This window comes from Oncorhynchus kisutch, linkage group LG26 (genome assembly GCF_002021735.2).
Source record: "Oncorhynchus kisutch isolate 150728-3 linkage group LG26, Okis_V2, whole genome shotgun sequence".
Lineage (NCBI taxonomy): Eukaryota > Metazoa > Chordata > Actinopteri > Salmoniformes > Salmonidae > Oncorhynchus > Oncorhynchus kisutch.
In genome coordinates, this window is record NC_034199.2 from 27,103,075 (window position 1) to 27,123,875 (window position 20,801).

General features: G+C 42.4%; 2 protein-coding genes and 1 pseudogene across 3 annotated transcripts in view; 1 reads left to right on the forward strand and 2 right to left on the reverse strand.

Moving 5' to 3' along the window:
• Positions 1-3,034: 3,034 nt before the first annotated feature.
• Positions 3,035-4,232, reverse strand: il17d (interleukin 17d). Its single transcript, XM_020462303.2, has 2 exons — positions 3,742-4,232; positions 3,035-3,656 (listed from the first exon to the last, which is right to left on the reverse strand). The coding sequence occupies exons 1-2, from the start codon at positions 4,038-4,040 to the stop codon at positions 3,335-3,337; spliced, it is 621 nt and encodes a 206-aa protein (XP_020317892.1). The 5' UTR covers positions 4,041-4,232; the 3' UTR covers positions 3,035-3,334.
• The window catches only part of LOC109871348 (gap junction alpha-3 protein-like), a 46,837-nt gene continuing 29,857 nt past the window's right edge, over positions 3,822-20,801 (forward strand). The window contains exon 1 of one of the 2 annotated variants that reach the window (XM_031806082.1): positions 3,822-3,928. The gene's annotated coding sequence lies outside the window, so the exon portion shown is untranslated. Of the gene's footprint in view, positions 3,929-18,534; positions 18,645-20,801 lie in introns of those variants that run through there. The other variant, XM_031806083.1, reaches the window with a different exon arrangement.
• On the reverse strand, positions 4,843-12,293 carry LOC109871218 (intraflagellar transport protein 88 homolog; annotated as a pseudogene).

A 20,801-nucleotide genomic window follows, 5' to 3' on the forward strand; every position in this document is an offset into this window, starting at 1 on the left:
TCCGACAATTAATCCACACATAAAACGGTTAACCGAATCGTTTCTAGTCATCTCTCCTCCTTCAAGGCTTTTTCATCTTTGAACTTACAGTGGGGCAAAAAAGTATTTAGTCAGCCACTAATTGTGCAAGTTCTCCCACTTAAAAAGGTGAGAGAGGCCTGTAATTTTCATCATAGGTACACTTCAACTATGAAAGGCAATGAGAGAAAAAAATCCAGAAAATCACATTGTAGGATTTTTGGCTTCCTATTTCGCAACAAAGCCTCATATACTCATGCTGCCAAACATACCCTTGTAAAACTGACTATCCTACCGATCCTTGACTACGGCGATGTCATTTACAAAATAGCCTCCAACACTCTACTCAGCAAACTGGATGTAGTCTATCACACTGCCACCCGTTTTGTCAAAACCCCATATACCACCCACCACTGCTACCTGTATGCTCTCGTTGGTTGGCCCTCACTACATATTCGTCGCCAAATCCACTGGCCCCAGGTCATCTATAAGTCTTTGCTAGGTAAAGCCCCAGTTCTCTGCTGCCATTGACTGGAACGAATTGCAAAAATCACTGAAGCTGGAGTCTTATATGTCCCTCTGTAACTTTAAGCATCTTGCCGATCACTGTACCTGTACACAGCCAATCTGTAAATAGCACACCCAACTACCTCCTCCCCATATTGTTATTTATCCTCTTGCTCTTTTGCAACCCAGTATCTTCACTTGCCCATCATCATCTGCACATCTACCACTCCAGTGTTAATGCTAAATTGGAAATATTTTGCCTCTATGGCCTATTTATTGCCATAACTCCCTACTCTTTCTACATTTGCACACACTGTACATAGATTTTTCTGTGTTATTGACTATGTTTGTATATGTGTAACTCTGTGTTGTTGTTTTTGTCACAATGTTTTGCTTTATCTTGGCCAGGTCGCAGTTGTAAATGAGAACTTGTTCTCAACTGGCCTACCTGGTTAAATAAAGGTGAAATAAATAAATAAATAAATAAAATAGGAGGGGTGCGTCACTTGAGTGGGTTGAGTCAGACGTGATCTTCCTGTCTGGTTTTGTGCCCCCTTGGTGGAGGGGATCTTGTGTGGTGGAGGGGATCTTTCGTGGGCTATTCTCAGCCTTGTCTCAGGGTAGTAAGTTGATGGTCTGTTGATATCCCTCTAGTGTTGTTGGGGCTGTGCTTTGGCAAAATAGGTCAGTCTGTTATATCTGGTGTATTTCTCCTGTGTTATCTGTTGTCCTGTGTTAATTTAAGAATGTTCCCTCTAATTCTCTCTCTCTTCCTCTCTACCCCCCTCCCCCAGAGGACCTGAGCCCTAGGACCATGCCTCAGGACTACCTGGCCTGATGACTCATTGCTGTCCCCTGTCCACCTGGTCGTGCTGCTGCTCCTGTTTCAACTGTTCTACCTGCGGCTATGGAACCCTGACCTGTTCACCGGACGTGCTACCATGTCCCGGACCTGCTGTTTTCGACCCTCTCTCTCTCTCTCTCTATCGCACTTGCTGTCTCGACCTCTGAATGCTCGGCTATGAAAAGCCAACTGACATTTACTCCTGAGTTACTGACCTGTTGCACCCTCTACAACCCTGCTGGTCATCTATGAACGTTTGAACATCTTGAAGAACAATCTGACCTTAATGCATGTACTCTTATCTCTACCTGGCACAGCCAGAAGAGGACTGGCCACCCCTCAGAGCCTGGTTCCTCTCTAGGTTTCTTCCTAGGTTCCTGCTTTTCTAGAGTTTTTCCTGGCCACCGTGCTTCATTGCTTGCAGTTTGGAGTTTTAGGCTGGGTTTCTGTATCGCACTTTGTGACATCTGCTGATGTAAAAAGGGCTTTATAAATACATTTGATTAATTGATTGATATTGTTGATCATTTTAACTTGTCTTAAAGCTTTTATGATAGGCCTAATAGGAGGATAGGTTATTGGTCATTTAGTTTTAAACCTCGCATGGAGGGTCAAGGTTTTTCCGCCCCGCACGGATCATTTATTTCTTAATAAGCTAAAACTTTATTAAAGTTGTCATTCAATGTTTCTATAGGCTATTAATGTTATTTGTTCTAGCTTATTACTAGTTCCCTGGCTACCTTGTGTTTTTAGGCTATTCAAACCATGTTTGAGAAGGATTCTTTATTCGTTTTATCAGGAGAAAACCATGCATAAAACGATGAACGTGGATAGCCCAAAGTCATACAAAGCCTATCAAATGGAGAGAGAAGGGAATATAGCTTGTTTTTTTATAACCACTAAACACAATATAGTTAGGAATAGGTTTAGGCTATGAGGCCCATGCATCCGCTCTCAACTACATTCCTCTTGCATTCTGTATATAACATATTGAAATAAGCTATCGGGAATAGGAAAATTACTTGAGTGCTGCCCTGCTGTGCACTGCTGACTCTGTTTTTTGCTGTGCCAGTAAAGATCAAATAGGCTAAACCATCATCTATCACATCACTATGTCGTCACCATCGACAATGGCTGTCAATCATCATCGATAGACGATACTATCGTAATATCGGCCAACCCTACTGGTAAGGCATTCCGGATTATAGAACGAGCCTCACCAAGGTCGCCCAGACTGTGAAGTACCTGGCCAAGGGCAAGGTGCTGCTCTGCACTGGTGAACCTCACATAGTTGTGCACTTTGGCTTGTGTCCTTCTCCACACCTGAAACATTACACATTGTATTCCTACATATTAATGGTTCTCTGCAGCTTTTTGATCTAATCCCTCCTGCTCCACTGCTCTCCCTCATCAGGAACCATTATGGTTCAGACACACTTATGGGTCTGAATATATGCAGCTTCCTCCCTAACCACAAGCTGGCTGCTACTGCAACCCTTTGTTTATAAATGTCCTTACTGGCTGGTGATGTGACATTCATCCATCCCACAGAACGGACTTGACTGATGTTGGCTGTGACTGTCGCAAGGAAGGCCAACATGTTGGGCAATGTCCATTGCCTGTCAGACTTCCAATGTTTCATTTTGGGGACCATGATAACAAAGACTCGGGGGACGGTTTTTAATGATTTCTTGTCCCTTATGACAGAATTCTGAAGTGAATAATGGTATTCATGTATGCTTGACCTCAGTGTAAATAATATTTCAGATACACACACAGAAAATACAAACTTATGAAAGCCTGGAAACATGCTTAGATGATCATGAAATATAATTCCATTCACCAGCAGGTGGCAGTGTGTGTCTAGAGTTATATTACTGTTCAAAAGCTGCTGCTAGGTACACCGTGTTGTGTTATACAGCCAACCATACATTTTATTCTATTGCCTTGCTTTCCATTGATGTTTTATATGTTCTTGTCGTTGGAGCTGAGCTCGTCAGCTTTTGTCTGTTCTCTCTCCAGGCTCTGGTTGCTGCTCTGCGCATCCCTATCCTTCTCCAGCAGAGGAACACAGGTGCACCCCACGGCCACAGATACGTAGCTCTCTGTGTATGAGTGACGCCCCCCAACGCAGGAACCTGTGCGTCGCAGGATGACGGAGGGCATGTACACGGGGGTGCTGCGGTACTGGTCGCTCTCCTGACCAAACGGTCCTATCAGACAGCCTTTACACAAGCAATATGCCTCGGGTATGAACCTGGGATACCTGGCGGGGTCGTGGGAGATCCTGTTGAAGGGGAACCATATATAATTATATTGACCCATTCATAATTACTGTGGCACACTTGACATTTAGACCCAGGTATTCCTACCTGTATGCCCAGGGAGACAGGCTGAGAAGGTTGACGGGAATCCGAGACTTCCTGTCGGGGACAGGGCGTCCCCCTGATGGGCAGGTGAGATTCTTCCGCTCCAATGGTGCAAGCTGCAGAGTGTGGTGGAACGCACTCAGGACGCCCACCGAAAGCCGCCCAAACATCTGCTCGAGGATTTCTTCCGGTAAGTCCAAACACTGTCGGCCCCGGGTGGACTTCTTGGACACCTTGGCTACCGATGCCACATCGCATAACAGCACCAGAAGCAAACACACGAAAGATACTCGACCAAACATCGTTGCGCACTTCTGTTGGACACGAAATTGTAAACTTTTACTGCAAAGAGAAAAAAAAATGTATTGTCGGGCTATACAGCATTGGTTTAGAACCCCTTATATAGTTTTTGACGTCTGCGAAAACTTCCGTCTGTTGTCGGGTCCTCCCATGTAATTCTTGTTGCGCAGATGGAAACATTGCACTGCGCTCTGAGTCACTCGAATGGTTGCCGAACTGCAGGTACTCATCCAGCTATTTCCCACTCTGAAATATTTTCGGGATAGAATGGACAGCCGTAATAGGAAATGTTCGGTTGATTATGACAAGAATTCATCCACCTGCGCTCGGCAAGGTTCATACTTTCAAATTTTCCGTATCTACAATGCAATATTTTAAAGGTTGAGTTGTGTTGTATAATGCGGAGTGCCTGGATACAGCCCTTAACTGTGGTATTTTGGCCATAGATCCCAGAGGTGCCTTATTGCAATTATAAACTGGTTCCCAACATAACTAGAATAGTACAAATACATGTTTTGTCAAATCCGTGGTATACAGTCTGATATACCACAGCTTTCAGAAAATCAGCATTCAGGGCTCGAACAATCTGGTTTATAATTAATCGTTTTAACACCCAAATCCATGCATCCAAAATTAACAAGAGCACAAATGTATGGTGATATTTTTTTATTATTATCTGAAAATAGACAAATTAGATGCATATATGCACTTCTTTGCCTCAGTCAGAACACAAAAAGCCAGGGAAGACTTTCGGATTAGAATAAATAGTGCTTTGCAATATAAACATATTTTATAAAGTATGCATTTAAATGAAGAGCCTCTAAACTGAGTTAAAACTGTATTACTGTCCTGAGGTTACCATAGAGTTAATAACAATGGATTTTCCCAGAAAGTTTCCAGGTGATAAAATGCATCAAGGCTAGCATATGGGAAAATAATCATCTCAGTTTGCACCACTCTGGTGGAATGCGATGTATAGATTCTTTGAACTTGTTGTTCACATATATGATCCGGATCCATGCTATAGTAGCGGGTCCAAGATCCAGGACCAGAGTACCAGGTATTGTAATGAGTCAGCGCGAGTCGCATGGAACTTTTTTGCCCATTGTAAACAAGCTACCTAGCTAGCTCACTAACATCATGTAGAATGTGCGGCTTGCTAATCGCACCCTGAAACTGTTATTTTCAGGTCTCGTGAAGCAAAACATGTTCTGTAGAATTCTCACTAATGCTCCAGGAAACTGAACCAGTGTACCGAATTTCATATGTGAAAACGCCCTTACTGTCAAGGAGGGGAGGAGGAAATCAGGGGAACTTGGAACTGGTTACTCTGGTAGTAGGTCGTCTCCCAACTCTTCATCAGCAAAGTCGTCATCCTCTATGTGCTTCTTGGATGCAGTCTTTGGTGGATCCACATAGGAGGCATCTACACGGACACAAACACATTCAGTTACTATCGATCATCATATTGCACACATGATCACTCGCCATATGTGGCAACTGTGTACCACACTCCCTGCAGATACTGTGGGGTGTCCACAGTGACACCCACGTTAGAACTCGACTGTAAGTGAAATGTATAAACTATCGTAGCAGCACAGACTAAAAATATTGTAAGGGGAACACAAGACCAATCCCCTGAAAATAAATGTTTGGAAAGAGAGGGTAAGTTACTTCATGAAAGGTGACAGCTGTGTTAGTGCTGACAGAGAGGTAGAGTGTGTGGTCTATGGTCCACTGCCTATAGACAGATGAATGGCATACTGCTTCTCTCTATATAAGTCTGTCTGTTTAGTCTGGGCCTCTGTCATGATTCTGTCCACAAGGTGTTAAGATGGATCAGGGGCCTGATGTGAAAATGGCAAAGAGGAAAGAGTTGGATCACCATTGAAAGACTGCGGTGGAAGACAAAAAACCTATACTGCAAGTCTTCACTGTTGAAAGTGGGAGGCAGTGTGTGTGTCTCATCTATGTCTCACTGGCTGCTGACCTCGTAGGGTTCATTGGTGCCAGCCAGTGCCTTAATCTTGGCTCTCAGCCTTGGCTCTGGTGCCATGGCTGCGGTGCCCACTGCCTGAGAAAACAGGCACAGGATGAACCTGCTTGCCTACTGTTGGAACTGGCCCCTTCAATACCCTGTAACTGCATGGATCACATTTAGCAATGATTGTTACACTCTGTTAGAGAGGGATAAACAATGAGAGGCTGTTTAATACCACATGCTTCTCTGTCCTCTGTGTGTGTTTGAGCGAAAGGAGGGAGAGGGAATGTGTGGCAGCTCTAGGCTCAGATGATAGGTCCGTATGGCGGTCCAGAAAAGTGGGGGACAGGCAAGAGACACTCACATCTGGCAACCAGGTAGTCATGGAAACAACTCCAACCACAAAAACAGGAAGAGGAGGAGGCCCAATATTCCGTTGGCCCTCACAATCCTCAAATCACAGCCTTTCAAGGCCTCACTCACCCAAAAGAATTCAGTGAGATTTCCAGTGGAAAAGCAGCCCCTTTTTCTGCCTCAAAACGGAGAAAACAAAATGTACTGCACATACCATGAGTGTCTAGCTATGTATTTCCCTGTCAAAGGGTCAGCTGTCAACTGTTGGTGCGATCAGACCTCCCTGCGCAAGAAGAGGATCAGCTTACACGTTTAGATCAAAGGGAACCATTGATTTGGAAGTGTCTGAGAAGTGCTTTTAAATCATACTAAATCCTCAGTTACAGAGTAGTCATGAGTAGATGACTTTGCTGAAGTAAAATAACCGTAATAACAACCCCAGTTTTTAATAACGACCACTCCAAAATGTGCGTGTACAAGCACTATTTATTCAGAGTTAGTAGTCAAGAGGGTCAAAAGAGGGGAAACTCTTAGGGGTGTATGCAAGGAGGGAGGTTCTCTCATATCGGAGAGCATTTTCAGCTCTCTCTTTGCAATGTGATCAGTGCAAACATTCTCTTGAGGTGGCGAGTTACAGGAGGGAGTCATTCCTGGCACACATAGCTAACAGCAGCCTGCTAGAAGACTTCTTGGACGCTGTGAATTGGGAATGTAGAGCTAGACTGTAGTTCAGTCATTGAATTTGAGAATTAAAATGTTGGTGTTTCTTTTTCTAACATACTGGAAAACTTTCATTCCTTCACTTTTACCTAAACAGTTACTTTATACCTTAACACTGTCACCTGGCTTAGTGTATTTGACAAACAACAACAAAAATGATGTAGTCATTACTTTCATGAGAAATGGAGTAAAGTAATGCGTGACTTTATCAAATTGGGTAGCATTATTACAGTTACTTTGTCAAACAACGCATGCGTAACTTTCAGAATCATATCTCTACCGGGCGTGTTTCCATGATCCGATCTCCACTTGTTTCCTCATTTAGCTCGAGGGAGCGGAGAAATTAGGGTGTTTGGAGAAATGTCATGACAGCTGCTGTCCATAGAAATGTATAGGAGGGTGCATCTCTGATCTTTGCCATTGATCGCTACTGTGATAGCAAAGCCCACAGAGGGCTTCCCCCATCTAGTGGCAAGTGTGCCCTCTATACATCTCTGAGTCCGTGTACGTGCGGTCTATAACCAGTACTGGCAGCTCGAGAGAGATTTTGAATGAAAAGATAGGAAATCTGTACAGATGTTTGGCTTAGAGTATATATGGCTAATTAAGTAGCCCATGAGAGCGCAGAACTTGTAGACTATCACAGGAAAGCAGTGCCACAGATGAGACATTGTTGATCAAACCTGAGTTAGTAAGTAGCCTGTTTGGTAGAGCGCGCAGCTCGCCATGCTCCCTCCAGCTGTCAAACAAACATATTTTTCATAAAAGTAACACAAATAAATAACGCCTTACTTTCCACACACACTAATATTGTAGTGTGTGTTAAATGTAACGACTACTAACTAAGTAACTAATCCCAACACAGCAGAGGACTGTGTTTAGGCCCGGGATGAAAGAGAGAACAGATCCAGAAGACAGACGTGGAAAGAGAAAAGGAAGACAGAAGAGTGACAGGGAAGAACAAGGATAGTTTAAAGGATCAAGCTAGAGCAGCATGAAGCGAGCACAAAGGGAATTTAAAATGACAGTTGGAGAGTAAATCGTGTGGTGTCTTTGTGTGAAGGGTTAGCACACTGTGTGTGATCTAATGAGGATCCTAATAAAACACCAAATACCAGACCAATCTGCAACACACACAAAGTGTACCAGTGTCCTACTCATCTGCTTTGTTATCCATCTCTGAAGGGCCATGAGAGAATAAAAAAGAAGAGTAAATGACTGAAAGACTAAGCTTGTGTAAACATTTGTACAATTCCACTTCACTACCGAGTGCTGATGGAGGATTAGCTGTGTTTTTTGAAGAACATGGCATGATAATTATTGCTTCAACACTGAAAACATCAGCAAGTATACTGCATACTGTAGAACTAAGCCATTACTAATAACATAAAATGGCAGAGCATATCTAGTGTAGGAAACTACAAGAAATAGTCTGGTCATGGACAAATTTCAAAGATTCTTTGGGCAAGTAGTATGGAGTCAAATCAAAAGCCTTTGACCCTTTGTGCCAATGACAATGACGGGTTCGTAGTAATAATTGTTTTCACATGGTCAAGACAGAATAACAATGTTGTTTTAACTTGTTGTAGTTAGTACAGAAAAGTAACAGCTGGATTAAAAGTATTGGAAAGGGGCACATACTGTATCTACACAGAGAAGGCTTGTACCGATGGCCTTCATATAGGTGGGGTGCGGACTGGGTCAGAAGTACCCCTTGTCGAAACATGCCCAGATACAACAGTGGGGCAAAGAGCGATTTAGAAAAGGTTAATTGAATAGGTAGGAAAGGGTTACTATCAGAAGAGAAACTCAGGGTCAGAGATGTAAAGGAAATGTATTTGGTTAGGATTAGCAACAGTGGGATTAGACAGAAACATCATGTCATACTGAAAGTCTAAAACAGCTCTTTTTCTATTACTATCTAATGTCTATTCGGACCGATGCCTTCTTAGGCGGGGTGCGGACAGGGATCGGGGTGCCCACTTTCAAGACAGCGGTGAAGAGAAAATAGATAATTGGTTCAATTAATTTTTGTGAGTGATTACAATCCAAATATAACTAAACAGGGTTGGAAATGTGTGTCGACATATGGAGGTGTTCAGGGTCCTGTTGTAGCCGGGTCAATCACCACTGCTGGCGCTGCCCTCTCTCCGGGCCCCTCTAGCAATGCCCTCCCTTGGCGACTTAACCCGCTAGAGTGGAGAGAGAGATGTCTCTGTTCAAATCCACCATCAACCAAAAACAACAACAGACACTCTGATTTATCCAACTTTTTGCTGGTTTCTATAGTGAAAACAAAGAGACTTGCAGAGGGCAAAAACAGCCACAGACATTAGAGTTGATCATGTCAGCAAAGCCTGGGCCAGTTAACAACAGAGCAGGAATGAGATTCGCTCCTTAGAAGGACCGTTCTGATCCCAGAAAATCTCAGTGCCGATTTAGGAGCAGATGGTTCTGATTCAGTGAGATGTCGGTATTCTCTGTCTGTTTTACGTAGGAAAGACACAGTGAAGCCAAAGTCTCCAGTGGCCTCAAATGGTGTTGTGTCACTGTCAGTAGCCTTAGACAAGAGTGTAGTGAGTAAGTAGAGTACCTGATCTCTGATCTCCTTCATCTTCTTCACCCTCTTCAGTTTGGTGGCGTAGTCCTGGACCTCTTTCAGACCCATGTCTGTGCACAGCCTCACCAGAAAACCCAGGCCTGTAGGGGGACATGGGGAAAACACACACCCATAGATCAGCATCAATACATAATTGTTTATAAACCGTTACATTAGAGAAGTAATGCTGAGAGGACAAGAAGGGATTGGGTGGATTACATTCAACGGTTTCCAGGAATTTCCGGTGGATGTCTTTGTAAGTCTCCGGGGCTTTCTGGTAGTTTCCTGAGGATGAAGGAACAAGGAGCAGCAGTGTTCAGGTTATTGCACATGGGATTATTTCTCTCTTGGTAAGGGTGATAAATTGATTCTGACAAAATGTTTTTATTTACATAATAACTCACTTTGACGTGGATGATAAACTCACCATTTGTCCTGTAGCAGCTGGTCACCATAAACTGCCACTTCACTTGAGTTCGCATGAAACGACTTGACAAGTTATCAATGCTGCAGGGGCATGATACAACGTTACTTTTGTCCCCAGGCTACTGGGCAGATATGCCGAAATAGAGGCACAACAAACAAAGCATATCACTTGTTAAATTATGATGTAAAAACTCAAGACACATACACAGCAATATTATAGTGAGATGAGGACTACAGACTCACTGGATTAGTGTGGCTCTCTCAAAGTACTGGACGGCCTTCTCACAGAACTGAGTGTCAATGTAGTAGCCCCCCAGCCACTCAATAACGTCAATGTTGGAGGGGGAATACCTCAAGGATAGAACAAGAACAAAGACCATGGAGACATTACAGATTTCATCCAGTCTTCATGCGACTGATTTTTGTAATCAACTACAGGAGTTCCTACAATTTAGACTTGTGAATCAAAATAATACAGATACACTGTGATACGCATTGAAACTTAGAAGATTGGCAAGCTGCCACATGACCTGAGCGCTGTTCCTCAGGGTGGCTTTGAGCTTCAGGAAACAGTCTAGAGACTCCTCCAGATGCCCCAGACGCTTATAGGTCAGACCTGAGGAAAAAGCACATTCTGTGGGAAAAGGAAGACTACTGCGCAAGATTAATAATAGCATATTAAACAGATCCCTGAGCTCCCAAATGATCTTGCTGAGTCCTGACTGTTTTATTTACCCATGTTATATACAGTTGGGCCTCAGTGCAGGACAAGTCGTTCCGGAGAGCCTCCTTTTAGAACTCTGTAGCCTTCTCAAAGTCCTTCTTCACAAACACTGTATCGTCCTTGTTGATGAGCGCCGCTGGGTTGTAGCGGTCGGCCGTCATGGCCAGGTCAGTATAGTGGTCAGCCTGGTCATAGTCCTTCTTGTGATGAGTCAGAGCTAATCTCACCAAGAGATCTACATATGCCATACAGTTCAAGGAAGTACGCTAATGATGATTGAACATAGGAGTATTTCCCTAATATGACTATATAATATTGATAATCAGAATGAGAGGGTCTTACCAGGAAGTAGAGGAAGGAGAGCTTCGTGGCTGTAGCACTCTTCACTCTGCTGTCTTTCTTCTCAAACGTCTTCAGAGTCTCCTCAGCCTGTGGAAGGAACCCAATCACTTAGCATCACTATTACATTTACACACTCATATAGCATACAAACACACACCTCACAACATCTGACAAGGGCATTACACATATACTAATTTGTTTGTAACACATACCTCGAGTTTAAGAGCCATGGAGAAAAGGAAAACAAACCAAATGGAGGGAGTGAAGAGGAGAAAAGCTGTGGGGAAACAGCCGAAGGGAGAAACTGATACATAGACAGAAAATACAGCGTATACACATACAGCCAGGATGGAGTGAAAAGGGGAAAAATGCAATGTGGTACAAGGGAAGACTGTTCACAGTCGGTGACACACACCAACCTGGTTGGAGTCCCTCGGTCTCAGGTAGGTGATGGCTTTGGTGATCTCTAGGTCGTTTTACTGGAAACTCTTCACCATGTTCACACACCTACAGAAACAACCACACCGAGTATTGCCATTACTGTACCAAGGGGACGCCAGGCCACATTTACCCTGTATTGCCCTCTAGTGTTGAGGTTTGGAAAAACACTAGTCAAATCCAGCAGCGAATGTCGGGGAGATGAGCTTGGCTGAATAGAATAGAAGTGCTCATGTTGGGTGGGATGTACTTGTCGATCCCCCAGAAGACACAGATAAGCTTCTGAAAAGCCTTCTTCACCCTTTCTATGTCTCCAATGGTGTGGTAACACACAGGATCAAGTTAAAGCTGTTGGGGCTCTCGCTCAGGGCGTCAGAGTACTTGCCCATGGGGATGAAGACAACATTGATGTTCTGCATGATCTTTATCTTTCTGCTTGAAGTAGATGTTGGTCATGTTCACTTTTAACCTTCCTGGAAAGAAAGTAAAAAATAGTTATCTGACAAACAGGTTTTTGGCCTAGTAATGCTCATCAGTGCTGGTCTGTCATTTCAGGGGCTAATCTAAAATATGACATCCTTCTCCCACCCACCTGCGTTACTGAACATCTTGTTCTTTACGATGACCTGGTAAGTGTTCAGGGCCTCTGCATACATGTCATTGTTAGTGTATTGAGTCGCCAAGTTAATAAAATACCTAAATATCAACTCTGATCCCAATGATCGGACCAAAATTGACCTTAAATACATTGCGTCTCACAAGCAGGTGAGGTCCAGGTGATGTGGACTGATTAGTATTTCTATTGACAGTTGTTATTGTACTCACAGAGCAGGTGAGGTCCAGGTTGATGTGGTCTGCATTGCCTGATTGCTCCCTCTGTCTCACCAATGCTCTGTCCTTCCACCCTGCCTCTATCTAGGGCAGGGGTTCCCAAACTTTTTTGGCCCATGACCCCATTTTAATATCTGAAAATTCTCGTGACCCCAACCATGTGGAAAAATAATTATGTAATTAACAGCCAATGATTACTTTTTTAATTGGGGCCATGGCAATCAATTGCAAAACATTCTAACAGTGTTTCTGATTGTATTCTCAACTCACCATCATATACTTTTAATGTGGGGCTATGACAGTCAATTGCAAATTAGTCAGACATAATTTCTCTTATCTCACCACCATTAATGAGATGGGTGTCCTTGATGCATATCGCGTCGGAGCTTCTCAAAGTACAGGGGTATCTCTCCTGTCACATCCAAACTTGATCAATATTGGTTTTTAATGCAGACGAGAGCACTGAATCGGTGTACCATGAGTTTTAATGCTCGGAGGGAGACGGCACCATATTACATGACAGCTCGAGCAGCTGATCGACTTAATTTACCGCCATGTCAACTGAGCCAGGATCACAGTCAAACGGATTTCGCTGATTCGGTCACTCATCTGTAGAATAGTTTTTCATTTCCGCTGCATGCTTGCGTAGTCTAGGCTTGGGCCTTCAGCAAATGACTTGTGTGAGAATGATAAAGAGCCTTGTCTAGAATAACCACCCGAGCTGCAAAATAGAAAGTAAATATGATGTAGGCTAGGCCTATTATGCTATCTAAATATGCCATGCTGTGTGTGTTACTGTGGTGATCATGTAACCTAATGAAACACACTTTTTCCAGTATTTGGGAGAACGGACGGTAGGCCTTTTGACTGTTGTATTAGTGAATTCCACTCTGTATGTAGGCTTGTTATAGGCATTTGATTGCACAACCCCATCACGCAGAAGCTACAGTGGCTTGCAAAAGTCTTCACCCCCCCTTGCTATTTTTACTATTTTGTTGCCTTACAACCTGGAATTAAAATAGATTTGTTGGGGGTTTGTATCATTTTGTATCATTTGATTTACACAACATGCCTACCACTTTGAAGATGTAAAATATTTTTGATTCTGAAACAAACCAGAAATAAGACAAAAAAACAAAACTATTCACACCCCCCCAAATCAATACTTTGTAGAGCCACCTTTGGCAGCAATTACAGCTGCAAGTCTCTTGGGTTATGTCTCTATAAGTTTGGCACATCTAGCCACTGGGATTTTTGCCCATTCTTCAAAGCAAAACTGCTCCAGATCCTTCAAGTTGGATGGGTTCCGCTGGTGTACAGCAATCTTTAAGTCATGCCACAGATTCTCAATTGGATTGAGGCCTGGACTTTGACTAAACCACTCAAGTGTTGCTTTATCAGTATGCTTATGGTCATTGTCCTGCTGGAAGGTGAACCTCCGTCCCAGTCTTAAATCTTTGGAAGACTGAAACAGGTTTCAATCAAGAATTTCCTTGTATTTAGCACCATCCATCATTCCTTCAATTCTGACCAGTTTCCCATGTTCTCGGGGTGATGAGAGGTGTTGGGTATAGCGTTTTCCTTGATGGCCAAAAAGCTCCATTTTAGTCTTATCTGACCCGAGTACCTTCTTCCATAGGTTTGGGGAGTCTCCCACATGCCTTTTGAAAAAACACCAATCATGTTTGCTTAATTTTTTTATCTTTAAGGAATGGCTTTTTTTCTGGCCACTCTTCCGTAAAGCCCAGCTCTGTGGAGTGTACGGCTTAAAGTGGTCCTATGGACAGATACTCCAGTCTCCACTGTAGAGCTTTGCAGTTCCTTCAGGGTTATCTTTGGTCTCTTTGTTGCCTCTCTGATTAATGCCCTCCTTGCCTGGTCTGTGAGTTTTGGTGGGCGGCCCTCTCTTGGCAGGTTTGTTGTGGTGCTATATTCTTTAAATGTTTTAATAATGGATTTAGTGGGGCTCCGTGGGATCTGTACTTCTCCACAACTTTGTTTCTGACCTGAGCTCCTTGGTCTTCATGGTGTCGCTTGCTTGGTGGTGCCTCTTGCTTTGTGGTGTTGCAGACTCTGGGACCCTTTCAGAACAGGTGTATATATACTGAGATCATGTGACACTTAGGTTGCACACAGGTGACTTTATGTAACTAATTATGTGACTTCTGAAAGTAATTGGTTGCACCAGATCTTATTTAGGGGCTTCATAGCAAATGGGAGGAATACATATGTACGCACCACTTTTCAATTTTTTTATTTTTTTGAATTTTCTGAAACAAGTAAAACATTTTCATTTCACTTCACCAATTTTGATAATTTGGTGTATGTCCATTACATGAGTCTTGGCTAGTCTTGGCTATAATTTGTCCTGAGAAATAGCCAAGGGGTACCAAATGGTCTAGACTATCTATAGCCTATTCCTATTGCCAGATCTGTTTTCTCGATCAGCCACTGCACGCGCTTCTTCAACTATTTTGTTTAACATTTATTTAGAGGATCTATTTAGAGGCCTGTGAGCTAGGGTCTCTTTTTAAAGGGAGCCCTATAATAAAAACAGTTATAAAACACAAATAGAGTTCTACAATTACTCTGCAAGACACCAGTACCTAAAATGATTGCCTAAATTGCAATGTCTATAAGTTGAAAGCCTATATTTAATTTGGATAGGACTAAATTAAACATTGAATTACAAAAGTTATAGGCTAAAGAACTTTGGAGAAATTTGATAATTTTGAATACACATATGGATTTCACTAAACATATGGATATTCTCTTTGATTTAGTTCCTATTGCAACTCAGACATTTACTGAATGGATGACATACTGAATTGAATGAAGGATGAATTAAATGTTCAAATATGTTGGAATGATGAGTTGCACGTATCATGCATGCTCTGTACTTTATTTGGCTAGTACACAAATCGGCCTACATTGGGGTATAATGACTTTATGGCTGCATGACTCCAGAAGGGCATCTTCTGAGGCTGAGCGGTGCTTTTCCGAATGCACATGGTGCTGTTGTGCTGCATGGAGATCACAAGCTCTTCAACTGGGCAGCAGTGTCATGATGGAGGGAATAGCCTGTACGGAGACTACCTAAAATCACTGCAACAGAGTTAATGTAAAGTGTGGGAATACGTTTATGCCAGACTTAGCCTACGTTTAACCTCTCCTTTGTTCCTTTCAAAGTCCATATGTTCATGACCTGATTCATATAAATCATGTCAAATTATTTTAAATTCTTATTAAAGTGGCAAAGACTCCAGTGGTCACACAATTCATAGATTCACCTAGCGGACTGAAATTTCACTTCACATAATACAGCTAGTGCTATCTAGACACGCGGTGGCAAACTCAACTGAGGAGTAATAGAGAATGGATACTTTTAACTTGAAAACGTGCAGGATACCTTTTTTTGGTTTCCTGAATTTTTGTTTTTTTAATACTGTGTTATCTTCTTATGGGCAGGTGGGATGGTAGCGTCCCACCTGGCCAACATCCTGTGAAATTGCACAGCGTGAAATTCAAACTACAGAATTATAAATATTTAACTTTCATAAAATCACAAGTGTAATACATGAAAATAAAGCTTAACTTCTTGTTAATCCAGCCTCTGTGTCAGATTTCAAAAAGGCTTTACGGCGAAAGCACACCATGCGATTATCTGAGGACAGCGCCCCACATACAAAGGCATGAAAAACATTTCAACCAGGCAGGTGTAAGTCAGAAATAGCGATATAATAAATGCCTTACCTTTGATGATCTTCTTCTGTTGGCACTCCAAAAGGTCCCAGATACATCACAAATGGTCCTTTTGTTCGACAATGTTCTTCTTTATATCCATAAACTCAGTTTAGCTGGCACGCTTCAGTCAATAATCCACCCAGTTTCCCTCCATCAAAATGCATACAAAATGAATCCCAAACGTTACCAATAAACTTTTCCAAACAAGTCAAACAACGTTTATAATCAAACCTTAGGTACCCTAATACATAAATAAACTATCAAATTTAAGACGGAGAATCGTTATTGTCTTTACCGGAGAAAAATACAGAAGAACGTGCTCTCTTCTACGCACTTGAAACACTACAGCCAAAATGGGAGCCACCTAGAAAAATGACAATTTCTGGCTCATTTTTCCAAAAACCAGCATGAAACTCTTTCTAAAGACTGTTGACATCTAGTGGAAGCCCTAGCCACTGCAATCTGGGAGGACTCTGCCTTATAATAAAATTGAAAACAGAGGTAGGCCAACATTTTTTTTGGGGGGGGTGGTTTGTCCTCGGGGTTTCGTCTGCCATATCAGTTCTGTTATACTCACAGACATACAGTTTTAGAAACTTTAGAGTGTTTTCTATCCAAATCTACCAATTATATGCATATCCTAGCTTCTGGGCCTGAGTAACAGGCAGTTTACTTTGGGCACGCTTTTCATTCGGACGTGAAAATACTGCCTCCTACCTAAGAGAGGTTATGCTTGTTCGCATAGCACTCCATAGTCTGTTTGATGTACATTTTCTTTGTTGTTTAGATGAAACTGCCAAAACTCTGACAGGTATTATTGTATGTCAGAATTGCAATACAAGATTTGTTCAAGCCTAAAATGTTAGTCCATATTTGTAACATGGTGTTAGTATGTTCACAGATTAAATTTCACGTTTACGTTTCATACATGGCTTTTCTTATTATCCTAACATTTTACTTATGGATTTTCTTACAACCCTAACGATACGTACATTCAAACTTTTGGCAGGTATCTCGCTCCATATTCTTGACTCATTCCCTGATTTTTGAGAAGGGATTGCCTGAAATATGCAAATAAATGCTAGAATGCACCAATGCACTGCCCGTGTCCTTGCATGTTCTGCCCACTATGATTAATTTGCTCCCATTGAAAACGACAGGCTCTGGTCTATCTTGGGTTAGTTATAAAAATCTTTGGTTTAACTTTAACCTAGTGTATTTTAAGCTCAAGGCTCTGGATGATGGGAAAAGGTTCTTAGAGTGACATTAGGGAGAGAACTACTAGCCTAGTCCAGAAATGTTCTGTTATGATTCATTTAGAAGAGTTTCACATTCAGCATCATACTGTACAGACACTTTGAGGTTGGTCTCCAAAAGTATTTATAAATAACAACCTGCTAATTTTTTATGTCTGTAAACAAATCCTTGACCTGCGATATGATATGAAGTCAAATAAATAGCTATTTGCTACAGTATATCCTAACAGTTTGAGCTACAGTATGTCTTGTCTTCAGGTTTCTATACCAGTAGTTCCCAACAAATGTGTGCTATAAGTCAAACATCTGCTGGTCCCAGAGCAGAGGATTGGGAAACCCTTCTCCATACCATGCTGTTTTGCACTTTTATACTAAGGTTTGCTCAACTGCACATGAGTTAAAAAAACATGTTTTGGACAGTAGGGGGCGGTCTTGAGCTTTTAGAGTCTATCTTGCTTGGTTACCTATTAAACAAACTGACACACCACTGAAACAACTCCATCCCTCATACCACTGGCCTCAGCGTAGAGCTACCGGAAAGACATGTTTACGTGTACAGTTTTAATTTACTTCACTTTGAAATGACAGTATGAAAGCATAGGGAATAGACCAGTGCATATGTTGTTGGCTCGAGAACCAACCTGGTAACATTCAGTTCTCTTTTTTACACTGAGTTCAGATATGTGCCCTGCGGTTTCACTTCAGTTTGACGTTTCTCTGTTATTGACTGTCATTGTATTTACATAAAGGCCGTCAGGTAGACGATGCAGTCTAGTGAAACCACTAATGTTCAGCCCATTCACAATGTGGTAAAGTTCTCAACCTGTTTGTTGTTATCGTGTTTTGCCGGTCTCCCATGGTTTTTGTATTGGGATCAATCGGACAGGTACAGACACAGTGTTATAGTGTATTAATTATGTAGTCAGGTGGCACGCAATGACTCTCCTTCATATTCCAGAGGTCAAAACGTTTCTATATAGTTAGGGGTCATTGAAAAAGATCTTGGGTTGTGGGTGCGCCTGCGAGTGTGTGTGTTAACCCAGTTTCCTTGTGTGGTGGCCCAGGAAACAGCTTGAGGAGCTGCAGGAAGCGCACATGCTGAGGGGGCAGGCAGCTGATTGCCTCAGAGCAGCTGCCCTACTGAGCAGCCACGACCTCCCTCAGGCACTAGCGGGAGCCTTCTTCGTCCAGGTACAGTAAGCTGACTGGTATGAGTATCATCTTTGAGGAAAATGCCCTTTCATGCTGAAATAGCAATAACACTTCGCTAGGATGCATCTCAATCAGAGAATGTGAGCGGAGTTAAGCGGTCGGAAATCCCGCTCATTGAGTGGTGCTTGTGCAACTCCACGTCCTTTCCAAACGCTCCTCGCTCAAAGGAAAAAAACTGCTGCTCCAAATGCACATATATTGTCTGTGACTTACTAAGAATTACATTCAAATTAAACAAAATAATACCTTATTAGGCTCCATCTACAGTGCCTTTGAATTCATTTTTAGAAACATGAGTTTGGCCTGAGTCACTGCTTTCAGGCTCAGGTGCCTGGAGAGCATGCCAGCAGCGGGAGATTATGTGCTCAGTGCTTGCAGAGCCACTGGGAACGCTAAAAACCCTTGGGACACTCTTGCCAGGCTGGGCAGGGATGAGTATGTGTTTTTTTGTTTTTTTTCTGTAGGTAGGATTTTAGGTAAAATAGCCCTATCAAAACGGAAATCAATGATGGCCTATTGTATAGAATGAAAATTAACGAAACTTTTAAGAGATCTGATTTTCACTTTATACAATGACCAACTTAGCTAGCTACCCACCTCGTTCCTTTCTGCTGTGCCTGGCATACACTGAGCTTGTGAAGTGAGCGCTACTGGAGCGAAATTGGAGTGGGCGAGAAGGCCGACGTTCCAATCCTTGGGAAACTTGCTCCAGTAAAATTGGGCATGCTCCACTCCTTGCTCCGATCCGCTCACATACTCTGATCTCAATCATCTAGAACAAAAGCCAGGAGACTGTAAAGATTCCGTTTTCCCATCCCTTCCTTAGAAGGGTTGGCTTTGAGACATTTCCTGTTATGGAAGGTGTAGGGGGATATGGCTATGGGAGAGTCCACATGACCATTGAATTAATTATTTAATCTGGTCTTAGTCACGCTCTGCACATGCTCACAAGTACACCACGCTAACCAGGAAGTGTGGTCTTCAAGCCAAAAATAGACAGGGGTCACGGGGGAGATGGATACATGGTATTTCACACAGGCTTAATCATTCCAGTGTGTCGATTAAAACTTTCAGGAACGTACCATCATGTCACATTGTGGAGGAGAACAATAGAGGGTGTTACAGAGAGAGTTACAGGGAAATTCTGTTGTGAAATATTCCGAGTATCTCCTGTCCCCGTCTGAGACCACACTTTCCTGGTTCAGATACATTTCCTCACTGACAGCAGCAGTTCACTCCTACTTTGATTCTAACCTTATTTTGGATGAATAGGCTTTATAATTGTTTTCCCACTTAAGACTTATAATAATATGAGTGAAATATTTTAGGCATAATGTGTCTCACCTCATTGGGTAATTGTTGATTTTTGTCTCTCTCTTTATGTGAGGGACATACCATTTTATTTGTGAATGTGTCAGGTATGCCACTGATCCAGCCAGTTGTGCTGCTAGTTTAATCTGGTGACGTGCAACTTTGTTATGGAGTTATTAGTTGATTAATAAAGACATAGTAATCATTGCAAGGGAGACTGGCCAACACACCTTACCTTACCTGCCCACAAGAGAGCCGTCAGGGCTTAGAGAGAAATACCTGGAGGTGTTAAGCTGCCCTGCAGCCATTGTGTAGTATATCCAAGCTGGTTAGTTTAGTTAGAAGGTGAAAGAGCATTGTGAGGTAGAGAGCATCGTGGTCTTCAAGACATTTGTCTGTGCATATGATTGTGATGAGCGATACATAACAGGACTAAGCACAAGCAGTGTTCTGTATTAATTAATTAAGAAGCGATGACCACATCAAATCATGTCATGTTCTTTTCAATGTGGTTTGTATTTGTATTGAAACACTAATGTCAGCAGTGTGACTGGGGATCATGAGGATAGCTGGGAAACATATTTTGTAAACCACCATTCCTGAGTCATTGTAGATGTGACATTTTCAGTCTAATAAAAAGCATGAGCTGGCACACACCCAGAGAAAAGTATTTAGTTGTTGAGGTGCTGCCTAAAGGGGAATAAACTGTAAGTTATGAAAACAAAGACAGTCGCACCCAGAAGAAGGCATTGGTGATGCCGAGACGTTGGTGTTTTTTTTACCCAATAGATTACTGGGAGGTTATATATATGGAGTAAAAACATG

Excerpts from the sequence above, each read along its gene's own strand:
- il17d (XM_020462303.2), bottom strand. The coding sequence starts at position 4,040 with ATGTTTGGTCGAGTATCTTTCGTGTGTTTGCTTCTGGTGCTGTTATGC. Across the intron at positions 3,657-3,741 it reads CTGTCTCCCTGGGCATACAG|GATCTCCCACGACCCCGCCA; the intron begins GTAGGAATACCT and ends CCCCTTCAACAG.